We start from the raw sequence: 23,607 nt of genomic DNA, 5'->3' as shown, positions 1-23,607 counted from the left end.
GTCATTCTGAAAGTGTGTAATGGTACAGATTTCCTCTTTGATGCTGCTCCAGCTGTCTCAACCTCCCTCTTCTCTGCCATTCCTAGCAATGCTGGCAATAGACAGGCAGAATGTAACTTGATTCTGACAACTCAGTAGATGGCACTGTTTGGACAACACATGGTGCACTGAAAGCTTGCGTCAGCATCTAAAAAGAAGTGTTTCTGCTGAGATGGTCAACTGTGTTTTCAGTTCCTCACTGTGATACTGGTGATGTCAAGAGTTCCTAGTCTGCAGCTTCCGCCATGTTTAGTTCACACATAAACTCAGCTGATGATATAAGGAGACTTTAGCTGCATCTAAATGTATTATACTGTATTTAGTCATTATATAAAATGTCTGTCGCAGTAAAGTTGTTTTATTCAAAGTACTGATCTACTGTTGCATTATTGAAATGTATTAGTATTTGACAGGTACCCTTTTAACACAGAACACATGTATTCATCCATTTCCCAAACTCATGCATTTAACCATAAACTGTTGCTTAACATGCTTATCTTCTCGTAAAAATAAATGTTTCCCTTTAAGATTTGTTTGTTTTGAATGAATTCAGTCGATTTTGTCTGATTATTTGAAAATGTGGAAATAAGGTGAAACTAATGGAAACAATGAAATTTAAAAAAAGTTAGAGATATACAGATTGCAGAATAGACAAGGCATAAAATTAAAGTACGATCTAAGACACTCCAGTTTTCAAAACAGCTTTGTTGAAATCAGTGAGCTGTTCTGTGCCTGAATATTATTCCATCACCAGAGAGCAAAATATAAAAATGCTGAGTTCAAAATTTAGGGGAGCCACAAGAGCCCCCATCTAGTGGTGTGAAGACTGTAGAAACTTAGTGGAAGTCAGCAGTCGACGTCCCCTGTGCAACATGTCAAGATAGTTTGTATAAGAAGTTTATATTTTGTGATTAAATAAAAGAAATATTTGAGGGTTGGATTAATTAGAGGGATTATTTAAGTGTGGTTATGGAGGGAGTTATTCATTAAAGAGAATCACAGCTTCTGCAGCTTGTGTCAAGAGAATCACAGCAAAAAAAGGGGAGGCCAGATCCAGATCAAGGACTGGACTGGGACCCACTCCTCCAAAATATGCTGCACAGTTCATAACAGTGAGCACCATTTCAAATTGCTGGAACTCCATCCAAAAGGGCATTTGCTCACAATTGCTCTCCGACTTCCCCCTGAACTGAGCTCAGGGCAGTGTTAAGGTATGAAAGTGTCAACATGAGCTCCCAAAAATGCTAATGAACAGTAAATGCTTAAACTGATCACTGAAAAAAATCCCAATTCTATACTTTGGGTGTGAGTCTTTTGGGTGGACCAAAATGCTCTTGTTCGCTGGCAAGCTTGGTGGACAAATGTTTGGGTTCATCTGCTGGTCAGTTGGTTGCGCAACATATAAACTGCACTATGCATTTTTATAGTGTTGCTTTAATGAACAGCTTAGCAATAGGGCATTTTTGTACATGGCAAAGGCTATAAGTTAAATTTTCGGCTATAAGTTACAGACAACAAAGATTCACCCATACAGGTTTATTGTCAATTAAAACCTTTTCAATCCCACATCCTTAAAGTATAGGGTCATCACACCTATTTACCTTCTGCGTAACAGGCGGGGGCACTGGTTAGCCGGGGGCATTGTTTGGTCAGTGGTTGTCTACCCACACCTGCTGTAATAAACCTGCAAGCATTTTAAAGTTCCTTCCCCATTGGTGCACATCATCATCTCCAACTATCACTGCATTGGCGGATGATCTGACAGCTATAGGTACTGGTCCGATAGAAGAACATCATCGTCTAGCCAATAAAGCAATGGTGCAGATGATTCTGTCTTCCAAGGTTTCAGGGAATTGTGTTTTTGTCCCTAAATTGGATTAGTTGACACGCATACCTAGTATTTTTCTAATTATTACCTAAAACGCCACAGTACTCCCTCAACCATGTGGTACTTTACATTTATTTATTTCCTAATTTATTCACATTTTAAAATGCCTTAAGGGTTCCAGTTTCTTTCAGGAGCAATGTTTATATTGATCCTATAAATCAGTCCCCAACAGAAATGTTAATAATTAATCGAAACGGGTCTGCAACCCTCAGTGATTGTTGTCACACTGTGAGATGTTTGGTGAGTGGAGACTGTAATGTCAGTCACAAAATGGAATACGTACGTTTAGCTGATGGAGGAAAAAATCCAAAAAAAGCGTGAGCGTGAGTCATCCATTATCATGTGCTGTCACACAGAAAAGCTGGGGTTGTTCTTTCCTTACAAGAGAAATGCAAAATATAAAGTATTTCACATGGTTGTGCATGTTAAACCTCTGTTGTGGTCACCAATGGCATCTCTAAAGCTGCATTTAAATAATGAGTCTGAGAAGCACAAATAACACCAAGAATACTGGATATGTGGTGACATCAGGTGAAGTGACGATGAAACACTCCAACTTCCCCTTCTCTGTGTCCATTCCTCCAGTCTTTGCAGCTGCCAGAGCTGGGCTGCAATCATGCTTGTGGATTCTCTCCTTTTTGTGTGTCCTCTGCTTTTTGGTAAGTAATTAAAACCTTTGGGAATTTAAATATGTATCAGATTCACATCTCTGTATGGATTTCAAGGGTATTTAAGGCCACATGATCATTACTAATATCATAAATATAATAACCTTAATGGATTTATGTGGAAAATAAATACTTCCATCTCCCAACCCCATTAGAAGCATGTATGCAGTTGGAGTATTTCAGTAGCTACATACATGTTTTATTTGTTTTTGTCCCACAATCTCCAAGACATCAGGATTTCTTTTCCAATAAACTAATTAAAATTACTGTAAAATGCTTTTTTTTTTTACACATCGTTGTAAAAGGTATTCTGAAGTATTGTTTAAAATTTTTCTGTCATGCCTTTTGTAGAATATCTAGCGACTAGAGACAATGTAGCCCTGAAGAAGAAACTAGGCTAAATAAATATTTAGATTTGGAAAAACTGTTTGCCGCTTTTACATCAAACCTCTTTACCTCTTTTGCTTGTGTTTTACAACTTCTGATCTTTGCCTCAACAGCAGCCTTGTGTAGGGGCATTCAGACTCTTGTGCCATCCGTCCCTGACCAAATTCAAGCCCTGGTAGGCTCCTGTGTCATTATTCCGTGCTCTTTTACTCCTCCAGCACCTCATTTTCACAGGAAAGCGAAGAAGGAAACAGTTAGCATCCGCCTGAGTTTCAGAGGTGGCAGCCACTTCTTTCCTCTTCGCAGTACTGCTTTCAACAGTGAGGACCAAGATCAGATGAGCAGAGAATTCCACGGCCGCACAGCCCTCTTTGGACAAATCACTAATGGAGACTGCTCACTAAAGATCGAAAGGATCCGAATGGATGATGCGCGGGTGTTCGAGGTTGCTCTGAAGAGAGCTGATGACTTTCTCTGGGGAAAGCCGAGGAGGTTCAATTTGGATGTTGTGGGTGAGTGGTTGATCATAAAGCCAGGATGATTTACACAAATCACATCAAGACTAAACTTAATGTGTCTGTAATGACCAAAAGGATTAGGAAAACAATTTAAACACATTTTAATGACAAAATATGCAGATTTAGAACGAGTTGCACTTAACTTCAAGATACTAAAACATTTATTTCCACTTTCCACAGTCAATGAAAGTGATAGTCATGTCACTGAATTTCACCATGTTTCCTTGATGAATTTATTTGTCACTGCACAAGAGCCAAGAGCCTAGGAAGTGCTGGCGGCTCTTTATATCAAAAATTGTTTTTTTCCAAGGATAGATACTCCAGAGGCTCCGATCATCAGTGGCATGCTGGCAGCCACAGAGGGGCAACTGGTCTCTGTGAACTGCTCGGTCAACTATTACTGCCCCTCCAGACCTCCCATCCTGCAATGGATTTGGGAGAGAGGAGATCAGCTGAACATCACTAAGCCTCCGGAGATACAGACAGTTTTCCCAGAGCATCATAGACCCTTGATGTTGGCCTCTCTATCCTTCACCGTGTCACACCGAGTAAAGCCCAGGCTCAGATGTGAAGCCAGTTACCCAGGAGCCAAAGCACTGACAGCCTCTAAGGATCTGCACGTGACATGTGAGGAGATTTGAGTATATTCTTGCCATTTTACAAAGATTATGCACTAAGTTCACATTTTAAATTCTTCAATTTGCTTTCTAGTTTCACCCAAAGATGTTGCAGTTCAGGTTGAGTCCAAGATAGTGAAGGAAGGGGGGCGAACGCCTTGTGGTCTGCACATGTAAAGCTGATCCACCGGCATTTCAGTACCATTGGTCTTACAGCCAACAGGGCCCGCACCATGTACCCTCCGCCAGCGCACGCACACGGTTCGAGTGTTTAACGTCACAGAGACATGAGGTGCGCTGCTCGGCACAGAAACCTCATTGGTCGAGGAGAGTCCCAGCTTACGCCGCTGAACATTCTGTGTAAAACTATTTTTTTTGGGGAGGGGGATTTTGAATTACCATGTTTTCATCTTAGCTGTAGAAGATACTACCTCTTGATCAACCAGCCTTCTTGATATTTAGGTTCTTACAATTAACAAGTTCAGTATCTCCTGAGCATTGCTGTTTATTACCCCTGATATCTTTGATTGCTTTTATTTTGCAGCCTTTACATATTTAATATCACACTTAACTTTTTTTCTTCCTTCCTAAAATAACAAAATGTCTAAAATCATATTATTTTCAAAACAAATCACATCAGATTGCATAAAAATCAATGTTAAGTTAACACACAACAGGTGTAGGAATGAATAAATCTGCTCTTTCTCATCAGACAACCGGTCATCCTGCAGGTCTCCTCCACCTGTGTTCTGGAAGATTCGGTGCTAACATGTCATTGTTCGGTTCGACTCCAACCCGAAAGCAGCTGTCACCTGGAGTGTGAATGGGACCGTACCACCTCATGATTACAACTATCTGTAACATCTCAGCCTGACGAGCTAACTGCTGTTCTGAGGGGCCACATGGACGCACTCAGACGGTGATTTGTTTTGCTGTCAACATACTCGGAAAACGACTCCCTGCTGCTGTTGCTGCCTGCTGGTGGAGGAGGTGATTTTGTTTTAACAGCTTGTTTTGCACCCCACATGGAAATTTCAAGTATGTGTAACACAATGTGCATGAATGAAACATGGAACATAAGAAACATTACTGTCTTAGGAACATAGATTGATTTCTCACCAACTGTGTCCTGGTCACACAAATCTTTTTGTTAGTGTTCTATATATTTTAACTACGTGAATGTGTCTACGAGCATGTATATATTTACATATAATACCAGTAGAAACCCTACACTATATGTCACTTAGCGTTGCCATATTTTATATTTTATTATTTCCACAGCATACCTTGTAAGATCCAACAACTAGTCTCTATATATCAATAATGTGTTTTCATGGACATTCAAGTATGCACATTCTTTCCATAGAAATATTTGGTGTTCTATTATAATGCTTAAAATGTTGCCATGTTTCACAGTCTTTTGACAGTTTCCCCTTTTTATCCTTACACAGAGACGCTCTCCTTATTGATGGTGTTGATACCTGCTGCAGCCATATGCTCAGTTTTGCTGCTTCTGTTGGTCTTTTACTGCTGCTGCTGCTGCTACCGAAAAAGAGCTAAAAAGTACTTGGTAAAATTGTCCCTTTTAATGTTTTGTTTAGGTATAAGTTTAAAGTTTTTCTATCTTCTGTTCATCTCAGAGAAATTCTAAACCATGACCCAGTCATGTACCCTGGAGGAACGGGAATTTCTCCGGACCAAATGTCGCTTTACATCAACTGCACAGAAGTGACTCATATCTACACCAATGGAAGCTACCAGCTTGTTTACCAGAACTCCACACCTCTCTTTGTCCACACCAAGCAGGTGTGTATTTTGTTATCTGAGTGATGGCTATCTATAAAGAAACATCTAAAAATCCAAATTACTCAAATGCATTCAATATAAATGAACCTTTTCCAGGTATGTCCAATGGGCAGAAGAGGGGGGGAAAGAAGAAGAAGACGACGACAAACAAGGAGAAGAGGAGGAGCAGGAGGAGATGTGGGTGTAGACAGAATTGGTGGTTTGGGAGTCAGAGAAGTAAGAGAGGAAGATGATAGAGCTGTGGCAGATGCAGAGACAGCCATCTACCTGGAAGTCCTCTGAGCAGATATGAGTTGACTTCTACATTATTTTGCAGCTCGCTCTCATTGTGATATTCACTGTTTGCCTTGCTTTTCCAGCCTGTACTTACTGAATATTTGAATTTGAATTTATTAAAGGATAGCCCCTTGAGATGCAACATGTAATTTTCGAGGGGTTCCAAGAGACACATACAGAAATATAAAACATAAAAGACAACATTTGCTACATAGTAAGACATACAAACATTGCAATACATTACAAAACAATACAGCACAATGTGGTACAATAAAGACATTACATTTCATTAAAACAAAATACAAACAACTAATTTACCCTCATCAATCTCATCCACATATCTCATATATTACAGTATACGACACAAACAAAGTTGAATTGGTGAATGATTTAAAGACATGAGCAGTTTGAGATGGTTGAAAAGAAATGTCTTGAAACAGTGAAAGGAGGAGATTGATCTGAGCAATAGTGGAAGATCAAGTCAGATGGAGATTTGGATTGTTGCAGCCAATTTCTTTCGAAATGTTGTGTACAGAATAGAAGGGATATCGCAAATATCTCAGAGGATATGATGATCTGAAAATATAGATGATCTGAAAATAAGACAAATAATTAAAATAAATACCTTTTTTTTTTTTTTTTTCAAAGAATCCAGTGAAAATGTCTTCTGGGTTTGGGCTGTAGCCAGTTAAGTGAATTGTTCAGAACGCAGTAGTGACTTTCGGAAGGGACACTCAAAACCAACCTACATAATGAATTAAAAACAACATTAAGTGATTTGAGGTCGGTAGCATAGGAGTTTTAATAAATGATATCGGCGTAGTCTATGATGGTTGATAATCCTTTTTCTGATTGGGAATGTAAAACAGTTAATTGAACAATTTAGTGAAGACAAAATTAGAGTTAATGGAATGTTAAAGGAATGTTGGATTTAAGCTATATTGTAATTGAAAGTATAAATAACAGTATAAGCTGCATAAAATACCATAATTACCTAAATGAGGTAGATTACTGAAAAAAAATGGGGGGTGGGGGGTGTGGTACCAGGGTAGAACCCTGTGGAACACCTTTATCAACAACCAACTACTTAGACTGAGAAACATGAAAAGAAACACATTGGCTTCTATTGTGGAGATATGCTAGATAGAAAACAATTTATACGTAGATAGTGGTCAACCATATCAAAAACTTTAAATAAGCAAATAAAACTTCCACCTGTAAGTTGGCCTCTATTGAAGGAGACAAAGATGTAATTTGTACATTTTAAAAGAGCTGTTGTGATGGAGACATTTGATCTAACACCAGAATGGAATGGGGATAAAATATTGAAATCCTTTGTTAGGAGCAGCAGACACAAACAACTCGGCAAAAACGCAAGTGAGAACCAGTGCTTTAAAGCCGGAGGCAGGTGAAGATGATTGTCTGGTGATGTGATTCAGGTGTGCCTGAGAGCCGCCCTGCCTGACCTGAAACTAGACAGCCAACAGAAAACAGAAGGGAGGGGGAGAGGGCACACACCAGGGAAAACTACTTGACATAATGTGAAAATATACTGATCATTACTATACTGATTAAATAATTAAGAAGACCAGTTTTTACATACCATATACAGACTTTTGATTTAACATTAAGACAAATGCATTCTTAAAGGTACCGTATTATAAAGCCAGAAGTCAATCAAGATGGCTGAAAATTGATGGTGTCCTTTTAATTTTCCAATGTTAAAATAACGACAGAAATTTAAGATCTAATTCATCTATATTATTGTGGTAACCTGTTATATAGATGGGAAGCTGTTTTTCAGTGTCCATGTGGGTATTCTTGTCATAGCAGATTAATGACTGCAGATGTGTTGCTTTATAATATGAGATGAGATCTTCCCTGCAGCCACAAAGGTAAAAGCTTTAGCATGCATCCCAACAGTGCCATTTCAGGGTTCTTGTGTAAAAGCAGCAAAGACAATAATGTCTCCAGAACAAATAAACTTATGTTGACTTCTCATCTGTTTTGTTGTGCGTGTGCATGCTTGTGAATGTGTATTCATTTTACAGTTATTTTCTAACCCATGTATACATTTGTGCATACGTATACTTTATATGTATACACATTCGTATGCATATACAGATATGTATGGTTTACATGTTATTTTTACTATTGTAAAATAGCATTTTTATACGTAGTTACACTCTCCTACCGACTGGGGACAGAAAAGCTCTGCATACGCCGTTAATTTTATAGTAGAAGAAGACACTGACACCTCTCATTGGACGGAACCCGTCAGTCGGAAATTGCGTCAAATGTCGACGAGCATCAGGCTTTTGGTGGGAAAATGAGTTCGTTTTCACACGTATTTATCTGAAAGGAATTAAAGTTCATTTTCCGACATACTATAGTACCACTTAAATGAAATATGTATAAGCTACAGAGAGCATTTCCATTTTTTTAGAGAAAAGCCATTCATCAAAGTCCTCTGGCTAATTACGAAAAGTTCAGTCCGTCTATTGTTTGCTAGCATTTTGTCTCCTTACTGTTTTCAATAGTCCAATGAGAATAAACAGATTTTCCTTATTTTTCAATGTGGAGATCGTTATCACCCAAAGGACAATCTGCGGCATCTATTTCGTGGTTTGTTAATTGGCAACGATAGTGCTTTGTGGTGTGTCTATTGTGGCTCTATTTCCAAAAGCGGGTCTGTTTTGGTTTTACAACGATTTAACAAAATGCCTGAAATAGAACTCAAACACGTCGTGTCTTGCAGTACTGAGGATCCAGTAAGTTAAATTGCGACTTAAATGTCTACTTTTTAAAAACCGTAATCTCCAGAATCTTATTCAGGTGTGACCCTTCTTTCCCTTCGCATGTTTTGTTGGAACAAGACCCACAGGGCAGAAAACCTCCTAAACTTTGACACTTACAGAAAGTGGAAAGCAGCAAGGCCCGGAGAAAAACAAATATCAGTCATTCTGCAGGTATGCTTCTGCCTTTTCACCTCAAGTTGCAACATTTATGATGGATGTATGTATTATTGTCATTTTATTAAACATGTACTGTCTCCCAGCTATTTTACTGTGTTTCTCTGGTGCAGCAAATTTCAAAGTACCGGTACATTTTTTCCTCTCACTGCTCACCTGCTAAGTTGCACATCAGTGATTATCGTTATTATCATTTACTCCCAATTATGTATTAGTGCTAAGCCGCATCGAATTTTTCAAAAAGTATTTCACAAACATTTCCTGAGAGATGTCGCATTGAATGTTTCCTATATATGAAATGGAAATAATTTCACTCATTGTTTCTGTAATTTACAGCGGATTGTAAAAAGGTACAAAACCAGCATCAGCTTTTGAAAAAGTATTTTACAATTTGGCATAATAAAATAACCCAAACACTTGATTTTAAATTGTAAAAATTGGTGTCAGGATTGTTAGACTATGATCGCACATGCAATGTATGTGTGTCAGAGAAACTGTAAGTTTGGAAAGATTGCATCATTTTGTGTTTTGTATCTGTCCTTTCTTTTACTGTTTAAGCTCTGTTAATGCTGTGTTTGTTTTCTCTTTTTATTCTTAGTTTGAGAAGGAAGAGCAGATTCACAGTATTGATATTGGGAATGAAGGATCAGCTTTCATTGAGATCTTGGTGGGGAATTCTTCTGTTGTCAGAGACCAGGATTATGAGGTATTCTTGCAAATTAAATCACCAACATATGGACATCCATTTAATGCCTTTTCAGTTTATTCACATAATCTCTCCTCTTTGTTAGGTTCTTTTGGTGACGTCTTCCTTCATGTCCCCAACGGAGAGCCGCAATGGCACCAACATGAACCGTGTTCGTTTCTTTGGGCCAAACCAGCTGCAGAAAAGCACAGCACACGAAAAGTGGGACAGGGTAAAAATTGTGTGCACCCAGCCATACAGCAAGGTCAGTGCCCTGCCATTTAAAGCCACATACAGAATATGTAAAACATGAGCATTTTGGAAGGTTTTTAGAATAGAATAGATTCCAATAGAATCAGGTGTAGAGGCTGATGTTATTATTGTTATAGAAGTAAGAAGTTCAGTTAAGAGAATGTGCAGTAAGTAGTTTACTTAGTAGTTTTTAAAATAATTCTAAAAGATTTCCTTCATGACCATTTTAGACCATAGCATACGGACTGGCCTTTGCAAAGTTTCACTCACCACCTGACAAAGATGACCCTCCACCAGCATCCTCACCAGTGAGTCATGGCTTTATTCTTAATATATCAGAATGTACATTTAGTGATGTTTCTGTGTGCTGATTTGAAAGTACTTTTGAGAATTGTAGAATTTCAATTGAATACACTTATCTTGCTTTTCATGTCATCTGACATGACTTGAGACTGGTTTGTTGTGGGAAGAGTTTAGTACTAGTAAACCAAACAACTTTGTGGTGAATTAATTTGTTTTATCTCTTTGAACTGATGCCATTGTTTTTTGTTTTTTTAATTCTCAGAAAATGACAAAACTGGGACAGTTCAGGGTGAAAGATGAGTCTCCTTCTACTGGGTCCAGCCTTCAGCCTGGCAGTCTCTTCTTCAGTCGAGACAATGCCACAAAGTCCAGCACTTCTGTCAAAGGTAAAGCTCTTTGGTTTTATCATCTACAAAACCTGTATTTAATTCTTGTGGGTTCAAAAAACATAGAACAAAGAAAAATAATAACTAGTGCTCTTGTTAACAGCTGCTTTTGAAGTTGGTCCTAAAAACATGGAACCAATGATTTTTTTTTTATCAAAGTACTTTGTTCCCTAATAGGATTTGAGCCCATTTTTCTTTTTAGTTTCTCCACAGAGTCAGAAATTAAGTTATGCAGCTGCTGCCCTGCAAGCTGGCAGCAGCTCCAGTGCATCAGGCCAGGCACCTTCCTCCAGCGCTGGCTCAAATCAGGTAGTAAACCTCACAGCCTAACCATATTCTTCAGCCCTGAAAACCTGAACTGACATTTTACCAAATGAGCCATTGGTAGTTTAGTCAATAAGAATCATTATAAACTGTGATTTGAGTGTTTTAATGTACATTCTGGAAAGATGAAGCAAAGCTTTGTTTAAATAACTGCAGCCCAAAAACAAAGTTGAAATCTTTCAACTTATGGAATCCATGTCAGACACTTTATGTGACACAGGGTGTGTGTTAATATGGACAAGAGAGGAGACGGAATGAAAACAACAATAATAACAATAATATGGGGCTGTTCTTTACTGAGTGTCTCCCCATACCTGTCTGGGTTTTCTCCATGTATTCTGGCTTTCTCCTGCAGTCCAAAGACAGACATTGGGGGATGGGTGAATTTTCTTAGGCATGAGTGTAAATGGTTGGTTGTCTTTCTGTGTTTGCTCTGTGATAAACTGGTGACTTGTCCTGAGTATTCCCAGCCTCTCCGCCAAAGGCAGCTGAGATGGAACCAAAAACATGAATGATCAGTCAAAGACATCTATTGAACTTCATCAGTCCACAGAAATTGTTTCTAAAATGTATCAGGCTTGTGTAAATGCTCTTTTGCGCGTCTTATTCAAAATTTAATTGAGTATTCAGTAAGAACTCAGAGGTTTTCTTCTGGTGACTCTTTGATGGAGGCCATATTTAGGTCTAATCGAACCAGGTAGCAGGTAGCTGTCAGGGGTTCTAATGTGCTTTTCTAGAGACCCATTACTGCTGATTATTGGGGCAGGATTAGAAGCGTCTGGGTATTTATAAAGCTTTTTTATCACCTTGCCTTTCCTAATGAGGATTGTAAACAAGTCACCCCAACACTGTATATGTATTTATGCTTGCAAGTTAGCTTGCCAAAAGTTAGCTGGCTCATCCATTATCCTACACCTTTTTGAGTGTGTTCTTTTGAGCGTTTTAAAGTGCTGTTTTTAGGGCCAGTTCATTTTACTTAATGATTTGAGAACATTAATACTCATAATTAATAGCAATGCTCAGCTATAATGCTCAGCTGTAAGAATGTGGAAGCTATCTCCTCCCCCCACACCTGCCAAAAACATATAGGAAACCATTATTTAGAATTCTCCATCAGGGTGGTTTTTATGGCTTGTGAACAGTAATTGCTTTCTTGTAGCCACCAGCTAAAAGAAAATTTGAATTCAGCAAAGAGCAGCAGTCTGCCTCTGGGCCTCCTCCCTCAAAGAAAATGAGCCCAGCTGTCTCACCTGAGGCAAAAGCAACAACACCGAAACACAAGCCAAGCACAGCCAGCACACCAAGCCCCTCTGCCAAAAAAGGTAAGGTTTGGTGCCCTGCTGCTTTGGTATTATTGTTTGTCCATAAAATCAAGAGGGTAATTACTATAAGTGCTTTAAAGGTTACAGTAAGAATAGATAGTGTTTTTCATACATACGAAAACCAAGGCTGTTATGTTACAAATAGTATATATGGCCAGCCCTTCATTCTTTTCCTTTCAGCATCCCCTGCACAAAAGTCTACTGAGAAGAAGAGGGAGAGCTTGCCAAAACCTGAAAAGACCCCCAAACAGCAGAAAGCCAAATCCTCGGGTGTGGAGCAGGTCCCAATCAATAGGCTCATGGATGGGGTCGTGTTTGTCCTCAGTGGTTTCCAAAACCCTTTCAGGGGAGAGCTGAGGGAAAAGGCTTTGGAAATGGGGGCCAAATATCGACCCGATTGGACACCCGACTCCACACACCTCATGTAAGAGTGAGATTTGTTTATCAGCATGGATGGATGTAGAACTTATTATTAGAACTAATTTCTTTTTTTCCCAACAGAAAACTAGTGAAACGCACTCATTCCTCACGTTAATCATCAAATCAATCTTTATTTATATAGCGTCTTTTACAATCAAAATTGTTTCAAGGCGCTTTCCAGAATCCCAGGGCCTAACCCCAGACAAGCAACAGTGGCAAGGAAAACTCCCCTTTAACAGGAAGAAACTTTGAGCAGGACCAGGCTCATGTAGGGGGACCCTCCTGCTGATGGCCGGCTGGGTGGAGAGAGAGGAGAGGGGGGAGGACGAGGAGAGGAGAGGAGAGGAGAGGAGAGGAGAGGAGAGGAGAGGAGAGGAGAGGAGAGGAGAGGAGGGGAGGGGAGGGGAGGAGAGGAGAGGAGAGGAGACCATTTCCCAGTGGGGTGACAGAGGCCTGTCAGGTGATCATGTTTCTGGACCCCGGCAGCCTTGGCCTATAGCAGCATAGCTAAGATGTTAACCTAATGATTAGACGACCCCCTAAGTTTGATAGTTTGTCTTGTCTATGATAGTAACTGGAACTGCAGAATTAGTAACAATAAGCTTTTTCAAAGAGGAGGTTTTAAGTCTGATCTTAAAAATAGAGATGGAGTCAGCCTCCTGTACCTGGACAGGGAGCTGGTTCCACAGCAGGGGGGCCTGGTAGCTAAATGCACGGCCCCCCATTCTACTCCTAGAGACTCTGGGGACCACAAGTAGACCAGCATTCTGAGAGCGGAGCGGTCTATTGGGCTGGTAAGGTATCACTAGCTCCTCCAGGTAGGATAAAGCTAGGCCTCTGAGGACCTTGTAGGTTAAAGAAGGGTTTTAAAAATTATTCTAAATTTAACGGGCAGCCAATGAAGAGACGCCAGTACAGTTGTTATGTGATCTCTTTTGTCAATACCTGTCAGAACTCTGGCAGCAGCATTTTGGATCAACTGGAGGCTTCTTAAACAGTTGTTTGGACACCCTGATAATAAAGGATAACAATAGTCCAGCCTGGAAGTAACAAATGCATGGACTAACTTTTCAGCATCCTGCCGCGTCAGTAGTTTCCTGATCTTTGTGATGTTCCTCAAGTGAAAAAAGGCACTAGAGACTGTTTTAATATGTGAGTTGAAGGAGAGATTTCGGTCAAAAGTTACTCCTAGATTCCTCACAGAGAGACTAGATGTTAATGAGATACCATCTAGAGTGATCATGTGATCTAATCTATCCCTGAGAGGTTCAGGACCATGACCTCAGTTTTCCCTGAGTTAAGGAGGAGGACATTTGAAGACATCCAGGAATTTATGTCTTTAAGACAGGTCTGGAGCTTCACTAACTTCTCTGTCTCCCCTGGTTTCATGGATAAATAAAGCTGAGTGTCATCAGCATAACAATGAAAATTTATCCCATGCTGTCGAATAATGTTCCCTAAGGGAAGCATGTACAAGGTGAAAAGGATTGGTCCAAGTACAGAACCTTGAGGAACTCCATGGCTAACCCTACTGTATGAGGAGGGAACACCATGGACATGGGCAAACTGGTATCTATCAGATAAATACGATCTAAACCAGTCTAGTGCTGTCCCTTTAATGCCAATCACATGCTCCAGTCTATGTAACAGGATGCTGTGATCAACTGTATCAAAAGCAGCACTGAGATCCAGCAGAACCAGCATAGAGACCAGTCCATGATCTGAAGCTATGAGAAGATCATTAGTAACTTTAAGAAGTGCTGTTTCTGTGCTGTGGTGAGCTCTAAAGCCTGACTGAAACATCTCAAACAGGCTGTTTCTCTGCAGGTGCTCCAGTAACTGAGTCACCACAACCTTCTCTAGAAGGTTCATTGCATCACTTGTGATCTCAACATATTTCTGCTCAAATCAATTATTTTTCAACTTCAAATCAAATCAGATTTACTCGTTAAGTTATAACCTACGTATCTGCATGGCTGCATGGTAACATGTCATGTCCATGTATGCAAACTGGCTTGAAATGCAGAGGTCTAATTCCTCAATCTCCTCGTCCACTGATTCATGCTCCAGATAAGATGAAGATTTCTCTGTGCCACTGTGGAGATTGTTGCCCCCACAGAACTAGATACTCATTAAGAGAATTAGACAGGCTGTACAATCCTGATCCTACGAGTGCATTTATCATGTCCTGTCATAGTTTGCATGATGTGACCGTGCCACACACTTTGAGCCAGTGTGAGATTTGACTTAAGAATCCAGCATCCTGGTGGTGCATCCAGAAAAAATCAGCAAATGTTTAAAACCCCTCTATTTATTATATAATAGTATAAGTTGGTGGAAAATTTGACCTGCAGTCTTTAAAAACAACATTATAATATCTTGATAAGCAAACAAAATCCTGACGGTGTATGACAGCGACACTAAATACCTTGGAAATATCAGCCTTTTTACTTTAAAGTCTTCGACTTTAAAGTGAAAAGGGTGACTTCTAGGGTGAGATATTTTTATCTATAGTTGTTTTTTCACATCAGATTACAGGATTGCGTAACAGTGCCTTAAGCACTCTACTAATTCAGTTTGATTGCATCTTGATCCTTGCTGTCAAAGTTGTCAGTTTCACTTGTTAGGATCTCTTTACTGATGTAAGTGTCTCTCTTTTTCGCTCTCTCTCTCTCTCTCTTTTGGCCCATTAATCTCCAGCTGTGCCTTTGCCAACACCCCCAAATACAGCCAGGTGAAAGCAGCAGGGGGCTTTATCGTGCGAAAGGAATGGGTGATTGACTGTCATAAGAGAAAACAGAAGCTATCTTACAAACGGTAAGAAAAAGTGAAAAACAATGAATTTTTTAAAGCTTCAACCAGAGGAGCAGGTAGAAGGGGATTCAGCATCTAAAAGGGCAACACTCCAGGGTAACAGCATGATTTTAACATGGGCTGTGTATCCAGCGAATGAACACACATCAGATTAGTACTTTCTCTAAAGCCACTTCCTCTGTTAATAGTGCAACCTGTGCGCAGCACTCACCACCGAGCGATACATGCAGAAATGCTCCTCACAGCAGGGGCGTCCACTTCTGACAGAGATCATTGTAACCTTGTGCAGCTGATGCCTGCTGTGATCATGAATTCAGCCCAGCAGGCTCCAAGAGCTCCCTAATTATATGACTCATTACAAGGGCAGCTTTTGCAACATCAAGGTCTTCTGGCATCACTCCACATCTAGTCTCCTCAATAATGCAGTACAGAGCGTCGTGAAGGAGCTTGGAGATATTAATTTCAATAGCTGTGTAGTTGTTGCACTGTACTAAGCTTGGCAACTAAAATGGAACTAAAATTTCATGCTGTTATTTTCTGTTGCGCACTGCTGACCTTGGTTTTAAAACCACCCTCCCACTATAATACTGAATGAAATCTAGTACTAGTACTATTGCATTAGCTGTGTTGTATTTCAGCCATCTGACAGAAAAGTAAAATAGCTTTGCTTCTTTAGGTTGCAGTGTGGTACACTAAAAATACTATTATTGTGCTGAGTTAAAAATTAACACATGATATATGTAAAGTAGTTTAAGGAAAAACAAATCCACCATTTCTGGTCAGCATTTCTGTTTGATACTTCTATTTCTGGTGAGCAATTTTTAAAAAGAAACTTCCACTTTTCAGGACTGATGATTCACTACGTATTAGTTGATTTATTAAACATCAGAGATCATGACACCTTTAAATTGTTAAAAAAAAAAAATCAAAAACAGAAGTTTCCTTATTTTTCTTCTTTTAAGTTTCCACACAGCACATTTGGAATCGGGTGCCTGACAGGTTTTCTGCTCAAAGAGCAAAAAAAGACCTTCACACAATTTTTTGAGTTTGTTTTTGTATTTATATAAATAATATGCAGTGATTCATTTTCCATTGTTTCAGATCATTTATCTGGATATGATTCAGTCGATAATTGGACCTTTTAAACAATCTACAGTCCTTAAGAAGGCTGTAAGGTGATGCTTTTAAAGTATACATTACCGATATGAGCTATAGGTTTTCTCAGAATTTCAGGACGGTATGTGTTGCAGGTTGTGTCGTCACGCAGTTGCAAATATCAGTTATTTTATAACATTTGTGAAAATCCCCCAACTCAGCTGCCCCTCGTGTTTTATAGAATAATCCATTCGCTTGTCCTCCACCAATATTGTTATCTCCAGAGTGTTCACCATTGTGGGTGTATTCCTTATTTAAAAGGTGCATCTGTGATGGGTAATTAAAAGGCCACTTACTTTGATGATGAGCACCTTAACAAATACGCACACTCGCACTTAAACTATCGCACACGCATTTGCCAACGAGCATCTGGTGGCAAACACGCAGCTGACATGGATGCATATTCCACAGTGTGCATGTTAAAGAGAAGATAGCAAAGCAACCCAGAAATGCTTCCTCCAGTTGAGAATAGAAACTGGAGAGAGAGAGCAGTAAACACTCAAGTGGGTCTACAGCATCCTGACACAATAAATTTGAATAAACAAGGACATTTTCTCATTAAAGCCAAGCCTCAAATGCGGGATTATAAAACTGTTTTTGTGGTGAATCCAAAATAACAGTCACAGTCATAATAACCAGAATGTTTTTCTTCCCAGATTAATCCAAATTGTGGGCTGATGTAAATATTTAGACCATGTCACAGATTGCTTTAGCCCCATTTGAAGTCATAACTCAATATCTTAATGTTTCACCGTTCCCTTTGTTATGCACCTGCATGTCTCTGCTTTGACCGTTCTCAACAAATATGCTTTCTCCCTGACCTGTGTCCACGTTGTCCTAAATTGCCTCGAGGACAGTGTCTTCTTCTTTTGCTTTATTACAATCTGTGAGCCAGCAGAGCCGTGTTAAAATAGAGACGCATACTGTCGCCTCAACTTTCTTGCAGGTGTGGATGTTGTTGGTTTTTTGTGGCGACTGCATGGGGATCTAATATTAAATATATACAGTAGTAATGTTGTAAATAAGGTTTTAAACATAAAGGTTTCTCGTAAACGGAGAGGGAGGCGGACAGCGTGGCAGCTGGTTTGCTGGCGTTTAATCAATCCACCGTCAACTCCACCTTTTTTTTGCAGATATTTGATGGATGGACCAGAGTCGAGCTCAGAGAGTGAAATGGAAGTAGATGATAAAAGTGAAGAGGAAGTGGACACAAAGGTAAAAGTTCATTCGATTTTGGTGGGGAAAAAAATCTTTCTTAATTTGCCAGTGGGTTTAATGCTGTTTTCTCACTGATGTCTGCATCCTCCCCAGGAGGAGAGAAAAATGACCCCTAACATCAAACAAAAACTAATGATTGAAGATGAGTTTGCTGGCTCAACTGATTTGGATGAACCAGGTTGGATTTTTTTGCTACATTAATCATCTTCACACCATAACATAAATATCTCCACCAAATAAAGAATACTACGTTAGATTCCCCTGGTGTTTTGCACATTATTGGGCTGGAAATAATGTGTGGCTTAATGCAAACTGCTAGTTTTTCAGTCTTTCAATGATGTTTTGAGTCTTATAGAGACTTTATTTAAAACATTTTTTGATGTCCAGGTCTAACGTTGCATCAGAGTTTCTGGAATGTGGTATTTTTGATTAAGATGAATCAAATGGTTTCAAAATAAGTTCCCTGTTTTTGGTCTAATTGGCAGAACCTCTCTAAGACGAGGGCTTTCTGGGTAAGATCAGATCTAATAGGTGCATAGAGCTTCGTCTGCGTTGGTTGGCTCATCTTTCTACCATGGTTGGCTACACTTTATCACAACAAATGTCAATGAAGCCAATAAACCTTAAAAAGAATATGCTCCTGTGAGTCTTGTATGAAATCAAAAATTCTCCTTTTTAAGACGTAACTGAAAACTAATTAACAGGCTATATCAAAGTAATTAAAGGTGTTGTGGAGAACTGGACCACTACTATTGAGTGATATAGGAAGAGCCTTTTATCAAATGTTTTACCTGCAAGTGATAAATAATGTAATGAAAATGAATACATTTGTGTGTATGTGTGTATATATATATATATATGTATATGTGTGTGTGTGTGTATATATGTATACTGTATATGTATATATGTATGTGTGTATGTATATATATATATATATATATACACACGTATATGTGTGTGTGTGTGTATATATGTATACTGTATATGTATATATGTATGTGTGTGTGTATATATATATATGTATATATATATATGTGTGTGTATATACACATGTATATACACATATATATGTATGTATATGTGTGTATATATAATTGTATATACATACACATATATATATATATATACATACATACATACATACATACATACATACATACATACATACATACATACATACATATGTATGTATATACACACACACATATATACTGTATGTGTGTGTGTGTTTGCATGCAGTTTGCATGCAGTTGGTTGATTAATATACCGATTTACTGATCGTTGCCGTCATTTTTTACTGTGAAATTTTAAATGCTGAAATTGTCATTTGCCTTTTCCTCTAACATTGTCAGTTTTAGGAAAATATGTGGTGGGGGGGTAGAAAGACCTATAGGTGACGGTGAGACAGTGTGAGTTTGGCATAAGACATAAAGATATTGATTACACACTCCAAGGGATGAGTTAACAAATGCCACAATGCCAAGAGCACACCTACAGGGACTGTTGAAGGCAAAAGGAACTCACTGTGAAGGGACTTGGACATGATTCTCATTTCTATGTTAATGCAAATCCAGAATTAAAGCAGCAGGCTGCATGAGTGAGTGTGTGCAGCAAACACTGACCCTCCTAACATAGTGGAGCACCACTTTAATTTGACATCCTTATTTTTTTTTTCTTTGAACAACACATGGGACGATTAGTCTTTGAGGTTAATTTCATCATATGATGTAATTGTTTTTTTCTCAGGTGATGATTCTGCTGTCGACACTGAGGATGAGCTGCAGAGGTAAAACCACACCATTGATGCTTTTATACTTCCTTACTACTGAGACATTCCTGGAGGTGGTATTGGTTATGGCTGGCTGGCCTGCTAGGTGGGGCATTCCTGTGAATGTGATTGAACAGTTAAACTAAAATGTTCAATAATGTGGCAATAATGTGGTTCTTTTGGAAACAGTCCAGCTGGGACCAACATGATCTGCTTTAGTTTGTCCAAGCGGTGCATCTCTGTACCACCACACCAGTGTGGGAATTTTGCATTGCTGGAATTATTATTATTTTTATTTATATAGTTTTTCTTGACTGCTTTATCCCTCTGGGGGTCAGGTGCTGCGCCATCTCATCGCAGGATCATATATTGGCATTTGGGGGTTTGGTTCCTTGCGTAAGGGTACCTTGGCAGTGCTCTGAAGGTAGCCTGGCATCTCCCCTTGCTACTAGAATAACAGCAATATTTTTGCTGTACAGATAAACCAACCATTGATTAGAAATCCCTGTCAGTAAACATGAATAACTCTAAAATCAAAACACTACACTCTTGCTTCTCTGCAACCTGCCGACAAGCATTCATAACTTGTTTAACTCATCTTGCTATTGATGAACATTTACTACAATTTATTCATTATTGGATACAACATTTCTCCGCACTAATAACTGCACAAACCTAAAATAGCAACATCAGCTCTTTGAACACAGTCTCAAAGATGAAGGTGGAATAGTTATATTGACTACTTACACAGAACTATCTATTACAAATCTGCACAAGCTACAGAAATGAGCAACTCCTGTGCTTGTATTTAAGTGGATTTTGCTCAACGTGGAGTAATGACCGTGAGACAGAGGAATCTCATGTTGGGCTTGGCTGATAGCAGCAGTTATTTCAATCAAGCTTTCTCCCCCATTGCTGCAAGGCAGCAAGTTAAGAGGTTGCTTCTGTGGAATTATATAGTAGATGAGATAAAAATGAATCCTTCTATGTGTCCTTGCAATAGGGTCGAAAATGAGAGCAGGCGGAAGAAAGCAGCAGCACAAAAAAAGTCTGTGGAAGAGGAAGATCCATACGGAGGATCAACCGATGAAAACACGGATGCCGAAGCTGAGCAAGACCACCCGATCCCTGATTTACCAGGTATACCTGTTATCGCTGCGTCCTCGTCTTGTCTCGTTCAAATCAAATTTGCAGGAAGGACTGCCCTTCCTTAACCAGCACACCCTACAAAGACTGAGAGTAATGAACAAATATTTGTTTTCTATGCTCCCTTTTATTCAAAAACCTTCATCTCTCTGTATCCTGTTTTGTTGTCTCTCTTCCGTACCTGTATTCCTTCAGAGTTCCTGAGCGGCAGGCACTTTCTCCTTTATGGTAAATTTCCGAACAACGAGAGGCGCCTGCTGCTGAGATACATCACTGCTTTTAATGGGTATGCATATCTATCACACCTTTAATCATTTCTGTTTGGAATGGAAATGAATTCCTTGCAAATAATAATACTGTCTCCTCTGTAGAGTGATTGAGGACTACATGACGGAGAAGGTGCAGTTTGTGGTGACCAGTGAAGGGTGGCACAGTTCCTTTGAGGATGTGAGTTGAAATTTAAGACTTAGTTTTTGTAAAATTGGAGACCTAATCACCTTAAAAAAAGTTTAAAAAAAGTATATATAAGAAAAAGCATTGAATTGAAGCAAATGCACTGCTTTCTTTTAATCTCAATTTAAAGACAAACCTCAGAATGTGATATGTTTTACCCATTAAATGACACCCAGATGTCAATTCTCTTTTTTTTTTGTTCAGTCTCAGCTCTCAGATTTAATATCTCACTGTAACAGTTGGTTATATTACACCAAAGAATATTGTTTGACCCCCTCATTATGTCACATCTGCTACTCTTGTAACAGGCGCTGATGGAGAACAGCAGTCTGAACTTTGTCAAGCCCGCGTGGATTTACGCCATCAACGAACGACAAAAGATGCTACCCTATCAACCCTACACTGTCGTCCCATGAACTTCCTCTCTACATACAACCATGTGTGATGTTAAAGAGAAGCATCAGGACAAGTTGCACACTTGTTCCAGATTCCTGGTTCCTCAGTCATAAAAACACTGAGCTTACATCAGCTTCATACTGTTATCTCTGAAATATCTCTAACAAATTGTCTACTCTTTTGTCTCAGTTTGGGGTGAAAAAAAATACTGCTAAATTGTCTGTTGGCTTTACTTTTGAAGTTGTTACCAGCCTTTCATTTGAAGAGCATTCTCTGCTTATCAAGAAAAGAAGCTCTGGATCAGTTCCATGGTAAACGTGCCTGTACTGCAGCTTGCTGGAGCTCACTGCAGCTACCTCAGGCTCTGTCTGGAAATGAGTTATCACCCTTTGCTGGCTGCCACTGGCACTGATAAGACTTAAGCTTGTGAACCAAGCAGACCATAATAACGTTAGCCTAAAGTCAGCTCAAATGTTTTGGGTTGTTTTTCTTTTTCCTTCTAAGGTTGCAGCCACCTAAATTTAAAATCAGAACAAATACCTTATAAAACCCACAGGTTTTTTTTCCCCATTTTCCTGAATGCCATAAATGATCATTTCTGTTTTGTGTGTGTCACAAATGCTTCACTTTAGATGTTTGTGTTTATTTTATTAATGTTAGATAATGGATATTGCAAGTGATGGCCTGGTTTCAAGGTATGGATTTAAGAGATTTCTCTTAGGTCTCCTTTAAAAGCACGTACATTTATATTGTAGTAATTTTTATCTTAATAAAATACCTTTGTATGTAAAGGGATTGGTTTTTTTTGCCACATTTGCAGCTCTCTTTCTCTTTTCTGTTCTCTTTGATGGTAGCTCAAGAGCTGCTCTCTTCCCCTTCATTCACTCTCTCTTGAGCCCTTTCTCCACCCTCTAATTTACTTGTCATCCTGCATGGCGCTCAAAGCCATCGGTCTTGGGTCAAAGGGATTAGAAAGACAGAATGTGGAGGAAAGGCAGCAAAATGAGCGGGTGGTTTCAAGAGACTGGCCTCTGGGGACATGCAAGGATTTGGCCATTGCATTTACAGCCAGGCCAAATATTCGGCCTGGCTGTAAATAAAGCTATGTGAAATTTAGCAGTGAATTTTGTGTTTAAAATGCATTTTCTCCTGTAGTTCTTGAATCTCATCCTGCTTTTTAGGAGGGTTTTGTCATCTCACTTGTTGATCTGCAGTCGAGCCTCTCTGTTTACTCTCAATAACAGTGGTGTGTACATTTTGGGCAGAGCCTCAACCTTTAGATACAAAGCCATCAGGGATGCCACCACTGTGGTGCTGCAATGCTCTCTGCCTATGTCAAATTTACCATACGGTCCCATATTTCTCCTTTTTTCATTGTAATGATTCTGTCAAAAGTCACAGTGAATCGCAGCTGTGCCTGGGAGCAGTGACACTAGATGAATGTTTTATATTATAAAATTGTATTTTTCAGTTCATTAATCAATTTCTTTTGAAGCCCTGACCATATTTATTTATACAAATACCTGTGTAATGCATTTACCTTAAGATTTCATTTAAGATCAAATTCATGTGTACCGGTACTTGAATGTTGGACAAATATGAGTTAAAGGCCTTAAGTGAATGATGATTCAAATGTCTACTGGTTACTGTTTCAGAGATCAGTTGAACCGCCCCATCAAGATAACTAATTGACTATAAATTCTAATATAAACTGACACATATAATCACTATAACAATGCCAACAACAATGACGATGTAATCCCATGTGTGTTTATAGTTGGAAAAACCATTTTA

At 39.2% G+C, this 23,607-nt stretch overlaps 2 protein-coding genes across 2 annotated transcripts; both read left to right on the top strand.

Moving 5' to 3' along the window:
- The first annotated feature begins 2,178 nt into the window (after positions 1 to 2,178).
- On the top strand, positions 2,179 to 4,294 carry LOC115248094 (sialoadhesin-like). Its single transcript, XM_029831727.1, has 6 exons — positions 2,179 to 2,250; positions 2,513 to 2,586; positions 3,096 to 3,157; positions 3,289 to 3,494; positions 3,816 to 4,127; positions 4,212 to 4,294. The coding sequence occupies exons 1-6, from the start codon at positions 2,220 to 2,222 to the stop codon at positions 4,292 to 4,294; spliced, it is 768 nt and encodes a 255-aa protein (XP_029687587.1). The 5' UTR covers positions 2,179 to 2,219.
- A 4,178-nt stretch (positions 4,295 to 8,472) lies between these two features.
- Positions 8,473 to 22,604, top strand: LOC101066034 (DNA repair protein XRCC1). Its single transcript, XM_003965646.3, has 17 exons — positions 8,473 to 8,970; positions 9,076 to 9,168; positions 9,770 to 9,877; positions 9,963 to 10,121; positions 10,339 to 10,416; positions 10,674 to 10,797; positions 11,000 to 11,106; positions 12,281 to 12,443; positions 12,624 to 12,867; positions 15,564 to 15,680; positions 17,966 to 18,047; positions 18,144 to 18,228; positions 19,797 to 19,836; positions 20,822 to 20,958; positions 21,160 to 21,250; positions 21,336 to 21,411; positions 21,726 to 22,604. Exons 1-17 carry the CDS (start codon positions 8,920 to 8,922, stop codon positions 21,831 to 21,833), a joined length of 1,863 nt encoding a protein of 620 aa, XP_003965695.2. The 5' UTR covers positions 8,473 to 8,919; the 3' UTR covers positions 21,834 to 22,604.
- Positions 22,605 to 23,607: the final 1,003 nt, after the last annotated feature.

This window comes from Takifugu rubripes, unplaced genomic scaffold (assembly GCF_901000725.2).
Source record: "Takifugu rubripes unplaced genomic scaffold, fTakRub1.2, whole genome shotgun sequence".
Taxonomy (NCBI): Eukaryota; Metazoa; Chordata; class Actinopteri; order Tetraodontiformes; family Tetraodontidae; genus Takifugu; species Takifugu rubripes.
This window is presented reverse-complemented; position numbering and strand designations above follow the sequence as displayed.

Excerpts from the sequence above, each read along its gene's own strand:
- LOC115248094 (XM_029831727.1), top strand. The coding sequence starts at position 2,220 with ATGGAGGAAAAAATCCAAAAAAAGCGTGAGC. Across the intron at positions 3,158-3,288 it reads CTGACCAAATTCAAGCCCTG|TACTGCTTTCAACAGTGAGG; the intron begins GTAGGCTCCTGT and ends TCCTCTTCGCAG. Across the intron at positions 3,495-3,815 it reads GTTCAATTTGGATGTTGTGG|ATACTCCAGAGGCTCCGATC; the intron begins GTGAGTGGTTGA and ends TTCCAAGGATAG.
- LOC101066034 (XM_003965646.3), top strand. The coding sequence starts at position 8,920 with ATGCCTGAAATAGAACTCAAACACGTCGTGTCTTGCAGTACTGAGGAT. Across the intron at positions 9,878-9,962 it reads TCAGAGACCAGGATTATGAG|GTTCTTTTGGTGACGTCTTC; the intron begins GTATTCTTGCAA and ends CCTCTTTGTTAG. Across the intron at positions 20,959-21,159 it reads CCCGATCCCTGATTTACCAG|AGTTCCTGAGCGGCAGGCAC; the intron begins GTATACCTGTTA and ends GTATTCCTTCAG.